A 12981-nucleotide genomic window follows, 5' to 3' on the forward strand; every position below is an offset into this window, starting at 1 on the left:
AAAATAGGGTTTTAAAATATTCTATCTGTTAGACTTTTATGTTTATGGGTAGCCTTTAATTATAGTCAAGGCATTGCTGCACAATAAGCAGCCTATACTGGTCATTGTCAAGTAGCCTAGGTCATTAGGCTGATCCTTTGTGGATCAGTTGAATTAGATATTTTTTTATGGTGTGTGCATAAAATTGTGTAGCCTGGGTTTGTCATGTGCACATGTGTTTGTGTGAGAGAGCATGCATGTGTGTGTCTCCAATTATCACACAACATACTCTCTAGGAAAGTATACAGATATATTTTATTGCAACTTACAACAACAAGCTTAATGCATTACAATTCCATCACAATTTGGGGGATGTTTATCAAGCAGATATCTGGAGACAATACAACACTGCCTAAATGAAACCGTAGCCCCACACTGCCCCCTGGTGATTAGGATGGATGACACCTAGACATTATCGGGGGCAGCTTCACTTTCTGCATCTTCCCTCTCTGTGGCTCCATTGGCTCCCTCACCCAGTCCACCTCCAGCCTCCCATACATACTTTCTCCAGAGGGGTCCATGGTGTGGCTGTTGAGCTGCCAGGGCAGGGGCAGCCCATGGTGGAACTGGGAGGCGGGCCTCTCAAACGACGACTCCCTTAACTGGATTTTCCGCACCACCCTCTGGCCCAGGGACACCTGGCTGGCCTTCCTGGTCTGAAAAGGGGACAGGGTGCAGGAGTTGCGCTGTGCAGCCCCTGGGACATCCAGGGGGCCAAGAGTGGTCAGTCTGGCCCTTGGGGAGCGGAAGCCATATTGGGATACAAGCTTGTACAGGCTTTCCCTCCAGTTGGGGTCTCCCTTACCCTTGATGGGCTTCAGCCTGAGGTGTTGTGGGCTGTCTGGAAGTTGCACCAGACTAGCCTCCTTGCTCAACCCCATGGAGCTCACCCCAGAGTCACTGGGGGCCTTGGTGGTGGGGAGCTGGCTGCACAACTGCTTATGGGGCTTGGATTTCTTGTAGAGTTCTATGATGGTGGGGTCATATACCTGTACGTGCCCTTCCTCCGGGATCGCCACAATGCTGTCCCACTTGGCTGTGGACAGAGAGAATTTGCGGAATTTCTTTGGTGAGCGGTGGGGGCGCATGAAGTCGTCCCCTGGTGGGCTGAGTCCCGGCTCCTCTTTCAGGGTAGAAGATTCATGGTTACACCCAAGGGACCTAATGAGAGGGAGGTCAGGAGTCCGCATGTGATCTGTTTACAGAGAGTGAGAGACAGAAATAGACAGTGAAATATAAAAAAAGAGAGGAGATCGAAAGGAAAGGGAGAAATAGGGGAGAGACTGATAATGATTAAGCTAAAAAATAATATATTAAATAAATATACAAAAATAAAAAATGATTTGATGAATCATGTCTTGCCACACCATCACCCATGAACCATCACATCGAAAGACTTCCAGGGTTTCTCTCCATGAAACACCACGATTACTAATTAGGGCAGAAAATCTGCATTTGCCTCCCCCTGATTAAAATCAAAAGTGTTCCATTGGCAGACACTGCCTGTTTAATAAGCACCAGCAGTACTGCCCTGGAGAGCAGAGGCCTGATTGGGTACTGAGCGATGAGAGTGGTAGCTAAGCGCCCTGGGTACAAGAAGAGAAGGACCAATGATGCTTGGGAACCAGTCAGTCACTACTTTGAAAGGGACTGCTCATTCGCTAGTAATATACATAGCAAAAAGAGCCAAAAGAGACTGGCATCAATGCTAGGTTGTTTTTACAGATTGGCATTCACAATATCAAGTATATCCAACGATCACATAATGTCAACACATGATATATTCGCTTGCAGAGCATATTGAGGAAAAAGTTTGAAAATAATGTTGTATGTTTGTAATGTAAGTGCCTTAATGTGTTTGGACCCCAGGAAGGAGAGCTTACGGGGATCGCTATATATTTTTTTAAAGTACTAAGCCATCACGTAAAATTATGAACATTGACATTGTGCACTGGAAGCAACATGTTGACAATCGTATACGCAATCAAACAAATGCACTGGTCATGACAGTCATATTGGGCCTTATAGATCCACAAATTGTACCTTGCTCTGAGCTTGGAGTGCCATTGTCCTCTGCTGTGCACTCCAAGAAGGGCCCTGAGAAGAGAGAGGAGAAAAGTGGGGGGTAATTCAAAATTGGATGTCAAATACATGTCCTGTATTGAAATGAATTGAAAGAGAGTATAACCCAAATGTTTCGTTTCAAAATGACACTACTCTGGGAAACAAAGCAAACCGTACTGGAGTCCCTGTGGACATATGGCCTGGACAGCCTTCCGCCGCCGATGGGTTTGGCGGGAGCATCTGTGGATTTTTTGTGTTCCAGATCATCAGAAAGTGTTCTTTCTAGATGTTTATAGAGCCTGTGGTTGTGGGAATGAGTGGTGAGGGGAAGTAAATAAACAAATAATAAACGCATAAATATGACCTGCTAACAAAAGTGGTTGATTTCTGACCAATTTTTTTTATGGAAATGTCAACCACCTTCCGTTCCAGTGATTTGAGCACTACTCACATCTTGGGTACGTCTTCATTGGCCTGCATTCTATTCAGCAGGCTGGTCTTGTTGTCAATGCCGTAGACCCGGCTCAAGATGTTCTTGGCCATCTCCCGCAATTCCATTGCTGGGTCTAGGAGAACCTCCGCCAGCAAGTACAGGTGTTTGTCCTGGAAGTGATCTATCTGATCTAAGTTCTTCATGGCCTCCAAGCGTTTCCAGTGGGGGTTCCCCTTCTGGATATGTTTTAGGAGGCAGGAGGTGAGGTTATTTATGATCTCCACAGGGATGTCGTAGGTCTGGAACATGCTGAGCAGGGCCTCTGTGCAGTTTCCATAGACATCACTGTCCATACCCTCCATGGTCAACATCAGGGATTTCATGACCTCCACCAAATCCACATCAGGTCTGGAGACCAGCCATATGCTCTCGGAGATATGCTTCAGAAGCTCATTTCCGTCACCAGTATCATCTTCGGGTGGGGATTCATACTCGGTTGGGGTGTCAAACAGCTTAGGCATGGGGATTGGTTTGTTGAGTCTTGCTTCTTTGGCCTTAGCACGGATGGCGGTGACTACTGGTGAGTGCTCTGGTTCATCCTCTGACTGTGACAATGTTCTGCAAAGGGCTTTGGCCTCCTTTGGCAAAATTGCCTTGGGTGGCTCCTGCTTCAGATTCCAGTTACGCAGCACTGAGTTGGGGAGGAAGCCGTCTGGAGCCACGGGCCAGTCCAGAAGAAGTGTGTCTGGGGGGAGAGGCTCGAATGGTGTTTGAGACTTGTCCCGGTCTTCTGACCCTTCCATTGGCTCGTCCTCCAGATTCAATTCTTCCTCCAACGTTTTAACCAATCGGAGAGCACAGCACCAGGAACCTGTGAGAAAGGAAATTATTGCTTTAACTATAATTTATAACATGTAAACCTGACTATTTTATAAAACATGTAATTACACCCTAATACTTTAAGTGTGGTCACTTTGCTTAACATAACAAGTGAGGCTGATCCACTCACCTGGCTGATCCCCTTTTACAATTGGTGGAGTTGGTGTCCGAATCATAAGAGGGTTCTTCTTCCTGTCCCTGTTCAGCACGTCCAGTACATTCTTACATCCTGTGCTTTCTGGCCTCACAACATCAAGTACCGCTGGGGTCTCATTCAACTCTGGCGTGGCCTGCCCAGGCTTCAGGAACATCCGTGGCACCAAATAAATATCATAGCAGCTCTGGGAGCGAGGTAGAAATGGGATGGGATCCTCTAGGATGTCATCCACAGGGGCCAGGTCCAGTACCTGCTGCAGCAGCCTGGCAGGCAGGTAGCGTAGGCCGGAGATGATGCAGATGGTGCCTCCAAAGCAGGCCAGAAGGTCCCCACGGGTGTTAGCAAAGCACAACTGACTAACCGGCATACCTAGGTGTATCTCGGCTAACTGCACACCCCGAGTCTCCCACACTTCCAAAGTGCCCTCAGGTCCCGACACCACCACCAACCCCAGAGCAGCGCAGTAATCCAGGCAAGAGATGGAGGTCGGGGGGTTCCTCTCCATCCACAAACACCCTCCACTAGGCAAGGAGAAGAAGAGAAGACTATAGTTGGGGGAAACAGCAAATACCTGACCAGAGAGGAGTCGGGAGAGAACCAGGTCAGAGGAGCAACTCACCCTGGCCAGAGGTGCGACCTCCACATGGACTTCCCCCATCTCTACCTCCCATATGCTGAACTGCTTGTCTGAGCCATAGCAGCAGAGCTGGGGCCTGGGCCCGGCCAGGCTGCTCATCTGTAAGATAGCACCATCATGGGCCTTCCTGGCGGGGCATCCCAGTCGGTGGGGGGAGAGCAGCTGGAGCTTCCCGTTGCGGTGGCCACTGAACACCAGGCAGGGTAGGGGGCTGACCACGGCCCACTCCGCCCCACCCACCATCACCGCCTCCAGGCACATCACGCTGTCATCCAGGTCCTGGTCCCTGGAGGTCCGGATGATCCGCTTAGCTGTGCAAGGGCACAAAGCCATGTCTAGCACCAGGACCTCTGGACTACCACTGGCCACAAACAACTCCTTCCGACTAGGGTTGTAGGCAAATCCCAGGGCCTGGTCCAGGAGGAGGAAGGGCCAGGAGAGAAGTAGCAACTCCCCGCTGACGGGAGAGATCAGTCTGGCGATACTATCCTGCGACACAGCCAGGAGCTGTGCCTGTCCCCGACTGCTCTCGACCCGCCTCAGGAGCTGCATCCCACAGCCTGGGTCATTAAACAGCCTGTACAGGTTCTGGAGCCTCCAGATGGAGAATGACGAAGGGGAGTGGCAGAGGATACGGTGCTCGCCCAGCGGCCACAGGTTGCGTACCCCCCCAGGGTCATCCAGGAAGAGCTTGAGGAGGAGGTCCCCACTACAGCTCCACTCCTTCACCCAGCCATCCGTGGAGGAGGTGAGCAGCGTGTGGGTGCTGGGCCTCATGAGAACCGTGGACACGGAGCGGGCGTGGGCCCTGAACTCCTGCAGCAGGCTCCTAGTATCCCAGCTCCACACCTGAAGGGAGAGGAGATTAATGACACACAATCCAAGCATCTCAGTGTATTTCAGAACGTTTACTCTTTAGGAACATACAGTACAGAATCCTTTCTGCGTAAGACAATGTTGACATTTTTATTTTGAGCTTTACTTTATTCTCTTCCCTTCATACCTGTACAAATCCAATCATGTCGCCCGTACAGAGGTACCTCTGCACCCAGTCAGGCGACACACAGCGCAGAGTACCCTGACCGTGTCCCCTGAGAGCCCTGTACTCTTTCTTCTCCACAAAGTCAAAGCACTTGATGCCGCGGTTGCAGAGCGCGTAAAGCATGGACGCTTGTCTCTCCGTCACCAGGCCACTAATGGTAGTGTCCCTCCTCAAGGAAGTGCAGTGCCAGTCCAGCACCTTGATTATCCCCAGGTGGGTCTGCGCAGAGGTCAGATGTCAGAGAAAACAATATGGTCGCTACTTATCAGTCCAACCAAGGTGCGGGAATTGAGTAAAAAAAAGGATGTGTCAGAGAAGTTGGAAGAGAAAATGCTTTTCATCTTAAAAAACAAGAAGGCTGTAGTGCTTCCTATCAAGGATGCTTGAACATCCCACCCACCTGCAGATTAGTCCAGAAGCCCCAGAAGGTGATGATGCCCATGCTGCCAGTCAGCAGCTCCTCGGTCTCCTTGCAGTAGTGCATACAGAGCACAGAGCCCAGGCAATTGGCCTGGTACAGCACCGCCATGCCCTGCGTTGGGTCAGAGAACACGCGCAGAGAGAGGTCATCGCAGGCCCCAACGAAGACCCGCTGGCTGGGCACAGAGACCAGGTGCTCCACCCGGTAGCCCCTGTCCAGGGGCAGGCTCAGGTTGTGCTTTAGATCCCCTCGCAGGTTCTCTGTCCACACCTCCATCTGACAGAGGGAGGTAAGGGTTCATGGATTTGCAGTTTTGAGGTTTTTGCTAATTCTATTTGAGCATCATGCAATGGCATACCACCCTGGAACAAATTGGCCTGGCCTAACAGGATGAATAACATGTTATTGCATAGCATTACTTTTTATTATGCACAGTATTATCTTTTAATTCACATCTGTAAATCCCCATTTAATGCCCCATTTTCACCCGATGTGAGGTCATGGTGTGTCCCCATTGGAAGCCCACCACCACAGTGCCACTGAGGCTTGAGTTGGTGGTGAGGCACTGTAAGTAGTTCTGTGCACACGAGTATTGGAACTGCATTGCGGGAGTGGCATCCAGACACAGGGCTGTCTCTTCCTCCACCTCATCTTCATCAGGATTACTCACTTCCTATAAATATGAATGGGAAATGGTCAAGTTATTGTAATGACGATGATTAAGATGATGATAATGAGATCATGATCATAAATTAGATTTGAATTAAGATGATGAAGAAGAATGGGAGTTCGAATTCGTTTCCTATGGAATAGTAAAATAATTCCTATGACGTCAGAACTATTCAGGTATGATAAACGACAAAATGTCAAAGCATTTTACTTAACTAGGCAAGTCAGTTAAGAACACAGTCTCATTTACAATGACCACCGGCCAAACCAGGACGACGCTGGGACTATGGGACTCCCAATCACGGCCGGTTGTGACACAGTCTAGAACTGAACCAGTGTGTCTGTAGTGACGCCTCAAGCGCTGAGATGCTGTGCCTTAGACCGCGGTGCCATTCGGGACCATAAAGTTATACCATACCTTTATAGTTTGTTTCAGCTGCGGAAGAAAATATTTCCATTCCGGAACAATCCTTCTCATTGACGTCATGTTGCACTTTATCCCTTATTCACTTAGACTACATTATTTTCTTTCCTTGAAAAACTGGCCTTATATATATTTATTCTGGCACGACTTTGATGACGTGGAAATAATGTCATGCAGTTTAGTAGTAAAACGAGGCCTTTGCGTCATAGTGACAGGCAGCATTGTAAGGCGCAGATGGGATTTTTGTTTTCATTACCGTCCGAAAGAAAATGTTCAAACACTGTATGCACATTTTTGTATTGACGTGTAAAAATGCTTTGATTACAATTCACTACCACAAGGTTGCGCTATTTACTAATAACTTAGCTCCAACTCTATGACCACAACCGAAAATAGACAATTAACGTAGTGCAAAAATCATTTACAGGCACTATGTAGTTAGCAACTTTTATATTCCAAACATGTAACTGTGTATTTCGGAATAGCGCTGTTGTTTTTTCCGAGACATTATTGCAACAGATTTTTTTGCAATGGCCATACTAACACGTCTATCTGTGTTCAATGCAATGAATGTATGGTTGTAGAATAACTGCCCTCATAAATTTACTATCGGTACTACAACAAGCATGCTCGCACAGGCGCAGTGCGGCGTGAGATCGAGTGCTAGCGCAGCACGGTGGTTTCGGTTGGCTTGTGTGATCCGACTCCGGGAGAGCATTCCTGGCAACGTCGTGAGCGGGGACAGAAACAAGCTGTCGACTACTGGCCAGTGAATGTTTCTCCTAGGAGATGGGGATTTCTAAAGGGATATAAGTTCGTCGAACGTCGATAGGTAAGAAACACTGACAAGTAGTATTTCCAAAGTAGTTTTAGTAATAGTTAGGTTGCTCAACAACATTAAAGTGGCGAGTCAACTAGCTAGCATTACTCAGTAACGTTACTTGCAACCGGCCATCGCGAGCTAACTTCACAAGCCTGCTTTGCAGTCAACCGCTTGCATACTACTAGGTTGTTTTTAATCGTTGTTGCACCTATCTAAACATGTAGTGGATATACGTCTCACCTAGACGTATATTATACAGTTAACTAGTTAAAAACATAGTATGTCAATTAGTCTCCAAAATAATGTTTTATGAACTAAAATATGCCCGATTCTTCCTGGTCCGACGTGTTTCAGTACGCATGCGCGTAGTATTTAGAATACTCCGGGTTTGTAGTTTTTTTCTACCTGAGTTAATCACACCTGTAAAGGCCACGCGACAATGGTAAAACTACAAGTTCCAGACAATGGCACCATTGTCTCGTTAAGTGAAACACAGCAGTAGTTGGGAATGTAACCAAGTCAGCTAGCTTGAACGAGCTTTGCATTTTGAAAAGTGCTGCAGTAGGAAGTTGCTAATGTTTGTTTAGTTTTGACTGAATTTCTCATAAAAGGTTTTATGTAAACACACTGCGTTTTCTTTAGGGGATTTGTTTTGGGCAGCGTACCACCATGTTTTGGTGTTGAGTGATTCATGGGTAAAATGTTACAAACAAGCAAGTTAACTATCTAGGTAACTGAAAATGGGTGATCCTAGTATTGGGTGACTGGCTAGCATGCTAGCTAGCTAGATAATTGTACTAACTAAAGCCCTCATAAGTGGTCTTACAGAATTCAATCATCTTATATTCAATTATAAAAATGTAAACTGTAAAGAAGTGTATGACTTTTTAATCTCATTTAACAGAATGCTAGCTAAGCAGACCATGCAGACCCTGTTTGTACACATTAGTGTCAATGTTGATCAGCTGTCATTGTGAAATGTTAAGGTCAGTTGTCAGCCACATGACACCATCTTATCTGCTAGGCATTTGTAAGTTACCAATATCCATGGAATGGAGCTTGTATGTGTGTGATGTTAAAATATCTGATACCTGATTCAAAGTCACCTGCCTTGTTCAAAGTGATCTGGTTGGGTGGGTGGGTGTGCATGCGTTGCAGTGGGAAAGGGGGGGTTAAGAGTCTGTGTCATCATATATTAGTCCAAATGTAGCTGGATGCCGCAGGAAATAACACGTCAAATATTAGAATAGACCTTTCATCCAGGGGGCAGCATAGATATGACAACGCATAACCATTTATTTTTGTTGCTTATTCCCTGTAACTAATAGAATGACGATAAGGCCAGAACTGGTGAGGAAAAGGTCTAGGCCACTAACTTCCCTGCTTCTGAGAAAGAGGGTGTTTCAGATCAGCTCACTGACGTTACACTCATCACGTCTGTAGTTTCCTCAGGGATAAAAATAGGGGCTTCTTCGTTTAATTTGAAGGAAATGACATTAGAAAGACTGTGCATACTTGTGAAGTTCTGAATACCACAGTTAATGTTGAATAATCACGACCAGGTGTCTCAGATTACAACTTCAGGTCCCCCTCATTCATCCGTCACTGAAAGATAGAAGTGCTTATTTGAAACACTTAGTTTTGGATCATTTCCGTCAGGGAATTTTGTCACTGTCTCATGTTTGATCAACATATTTGACAAATGTTCTCGAGAAGCAAAGTCTTGAAACAGTAGGGCAGGCTATTTATTACCTGGTTGATACGGCTATTTCTCAGGTCATCAGTGGTCACCGTTTGGTGACCTCCTGGAGGGTTGATCATGCTTAGGTCATAGGGTAGGCTGCTGTTTGGGCCAACAAGTGAAGTTATGCACTGCAGTCAAATGCACCAAGGATTTTACTCCCTAAAATGTGACTTTGTCATTTACATGTTTTTGGATATTTATTGACATGACTACTTATTGTTGCTTTATTTTGTAAGTTTTTATTTAGCTTTAGCCAGTTTCATAAAAGCTTCACTTGGGGCTCCTGGGTGGCGCAGCGGTCTAAGGCACTGCATCGCAGTGCTAAAGGCGTCACTGCAGTCCCTGGTTCGAATCCAGATCACCCGGCTGTGATTGGGAGTCCCATAGGGCAGCACACAATTGGCCCAGTGTCGTCGGGGTAGGCTGTTATTGTAAAGAAGAATTTGTTCTTAACTGACTTGCCTAGTTAAATAAAATGAAAAATATACAATGCTGCCTTTATTGCCTTTCAAAGTTAACATTTCTATGCTGTGCATCATTAAAATAATTAGTGACTGAAAGCTCCTTTGTAGATAAAAAGCTTGCTGCTTTTACATTATTATGAAATAGGCATGTTTTGGTTGAACAAAATGTCATGTTAATCCTCTGGTTATGCTTGGGACACCGTAGTAGTTCTTCTCGTTGTAGTTCCATAGGGAACATTTCTAAATAACCTTGAGGAATATGCCATAGTTTCTTGCTGCTTCTATGAGTAGGCCTACATTATAAACAAAGTACAATACTTTACAATACAAAGGGAATTGTATCTGGGCCACCTGAGTTGCATTCTCCTTGTGAGCTTTGTGATTCACGCCTCTCATCGATGACTCATCAAACTCTGTGGTTTTTGAAGATAAAGACCTATGATTCAAAGGAACTGGTTCTCAAGGGTACATTCTTACTCAGCTGTTAAGTTAATGAAACAATTTTCATAAAATGACTCAAACATGGACTGAGTATCAGGTGTCTTACAAATAAAAACCTGGACTATACAAATCCTATAGATGACTTGTTTATTTTTCAGTTTCAGCTCTTCCAACAGCACAGTTTGAGTCCTAACCACCACACTGGCAGTCCTCCCTCTGTTTGTAATTTTCTTGCCAGGTTTCTCCCTGACTCCTGGGGACTTCCTGGTTAAACAAAGGTTAATAGAAATAAACAGTATAATGCACGTCTCCTCATAAGATGCGGCGGACAGACTGATCCATCATGCTCATTAGTGTAGCATCACAGCTCAGAGAGGAGGATGCAGCCTCAGGTGCTGGATACCGTCTCGTCCTTGTCATGCTGGAGAGCGCATCATACATTTGTGCATTGTTTTTAATTTGAGCACATGCCTCTCATCCTGAGTACATTTAAAAAAATATATATATATATATCTCTGCTATTGATGTTGTACTCTTACTATGTAAATACATGGCATGCACATGTAATTGAACACTGCAGGTGTTGGATTAAATGGCATTATCCCACCTGCACCAGTGTTGCTCACAGAATCTCTTTTGAAGTACTGGCCTCCCTTGAAGCCTGTCTGTGACTCGGCGTGTATGGCAGTTTCAACAGTTTGAGTTATAGAAAAAGGAGCAGGATGTTTGTTAAAAGTAGGATCTACTTTATGGCTCCCGCACTGTCATAAAACATCACCCCCCCCCCCCCCCCCTCCTCACTCCCTCAGGCATGAACCCCCTAGGTGTTTATAAAGCTATCAGTTTCGCTTTTCAGCTGAGAGGATGAAGAGTGATCTGGAGGAAGAGCGAGCACATGTCCCAGACCCAGTGATTCTTCCCCTGCAGGCTTCCCCAGGCCTGTTTGACTGGGGTAAATATAGCCGGTTGGTTTTGGCCTTTCTCGCCACAGACCAGCGTCCTCCCTGCACTGAGAGAGGGAGAAATGCCCCGTTGTCCGCAAAGCTTTTAAACAGGGTTATAGGACTTAGTAAGGTTGCTGTTAGTCTTAATACAACAGGAGTTTTCCTGCATAAAAAAGGGGCTTAGCTGGTGGGCGTGGCAGGGGATGTGGCAATGGGTGCGGTCGGCTTGGCTGAATTTTGAGATTTTTTTTAGAGCACCCGATCTTGGCGGTGTAGAGTTTTCTTTATATATTATTATTTTTCTGCAATTCTACCAATTTCTTAAAGTCCAGGTAGCAGATAATTGACCCTGACAGATATTTATGTATACTGGCCGATGCTTCGCATTTCAATTTAGCTCACACTTGGCAGGCTTTATAGAAAACTCCCCCGGAGCCACAGAACGTCCGAATTACCACAACGCGCAGCCCCCACATTCCATATTCCTTTCCTAAAATCTGCCATCAGTCCAGTGTATGGAATGTCTTCGAGATGCCATAGCAGATATCAGAATAAAATTCTTCTGGAGGTGTCGTCTCAATCCATCCGACTAGCCATCCACACACAGTTTCGTCCCTAGCCATAAGGCTATATACAGTAACGGTGACCTCCGTCACGGCCAAAACGACTCTTTCCCATAGGTTTATACTCTCTCTATAGTATGACAGCACCAGCAATTAGCTACCAACTGCTGGCAGACATGTTTACATTTGTGTTATTTAGATTGAAGATGTCAGCTAAATGTGGTACCTGTGTTGCTAGCTAAGGTTAGCATAGAGGTAGCAAGCGGGCTCTTTCACTTACCTGGCTCACTGACTGCTCACTCTGCTGGTGTTGCTGGCTGTTTGAGATGCTTTAGAAGCCACGTTGATGGTAGGGACAGCTTTAACTCCCATGGCTATCAACAATGGAAGTAATCACAAATTCAGCCCACCCTTTACAAAGTTTTTCATTCACGGCGTTGTGGGGTTGTTTCCAAAGTCGGAGCTGATTTGGGAAAACCTCAAACCCAACTTTTAGAACATTATACAATTATTATAGCAATTGATTTAAGAGTTTGTAATTTGGGAATGTGTTTTCTTTGGGTGCTCCATGTTACTATTTGTATGCGTTTCTGGCATTGAGAAATAGGTTCTACACCCCTTTTAATGGAGCTGATAGAAATGTTTGAAGTGTTAAAGCTAATTTCCTGCAATACTACACACGTTGTCATACAGTTTAGAGAAAATGTTGCAGATTAAAGCACATTTCCCTTAATTCTACATATACTGCCATGGAGCGGAGAGAACATTTTGCAGTCTTAAAGTTTAGGGTATTTCCTGCAATCTATGCATTTTCAATGGCAAATGCTGTGTTTTGCACAGATATAATAACAAAAATCTATATGGCTAAATTAATCGTTTTTTGCATTTTATTTTCAATTATTCCTGACTGTCTAGCTCTTATTTTGGTGATTGTTAGGTCTCAAGGATATTATATATTTTTTAAAGTATATAGGTTCATGATATTTTGTACATACTTTAAGTTTACACTGAAAGCATTTTTCTATCCCGTAAATGTATTTTAAAAAACACACTGTTTGGCCCGCCCAAGGATTTCAATAGCAGAAAAATCCCTGCACAAAGCATTTAGACACTGCTACAAAGGACTTGTACACAGTTTGATTTAAACAGGACTGTTTCATATGTCCGTCCATTTAATAATTTACAGATGGCAGAGCACTGAAATGCCAAGGCAATGGAAAGCATTATGTACACAAGT

The 12981-nt window shown here is 45.3% G+C and overlaps 2 protein-coding genes across 3 annotated transcripts in view; one reads left to right on the plus strand and one right to left on the minus strand.

Moving 5' to 3' along the window:
• Positions 1 to 281: 281 nt before the first annotated feature.
• LOC116353701 (WD repeat-containing protein 87) lies at positions 282 to 9409 on the minus strand. Its single transcript, XM_031791411.1, has 9 exons — positions 9341 to 9409; positions 6160 to 6345; positions 5652 to 5948; positions 5213 to 5470; positions 3546 to 5058; positions 2555 to 3407; positions 2191 to 2402; positions 2083 to 2136; positions 282 to 1234 (listed from the first exon to the last, which is right to left on the minus strand). The coding sequence occupies exons 1-9, from the start codon at positions 9407 to 9409 to the stop codon at positions 429 to 431; spliced, it is 4248 nt and encodes a 1415-aa protein (XP_031647271.1). The 3' UTR covers positions 282 to 428.
• The window catches only part of LOC109904765 (signal-induced proliferation-associated 1-like protein 3), an 83445-nt gene continuing 77893 nt past the window's right edge, over positions 7430 to 12981 (plus strand). Inside the window, exon 1 of one of the 2 annotated variants that reach the window (XM_031790459.1) lies at positions 7430 to 7597. The gene's annotated coding sequence lies outside the window, so the exon portion shown is untranslated. The remainder of the gene's footprint in view (positions 7598 to 12981) is intronic. The other variant, XM_020501910.2, reaches the window with a different exon arrangement.

Source organism: Oncorhynchus kisutch, linkage group LG15 (genome assembly GCF_002021735.2).
Source record: "Oncorhynchus kisutch isolate 150728-3 linkage group LG15, Okis_V2, whole genome shotgun sequence".
Taxonomy (NCBI): domain Eukaryota; kingdom Metazoa; phylum Chordata; class Actinopteri; order Salmoniformes; family Salmonidae; genus Oncorhynchus; species Oncorhynchus kisutch.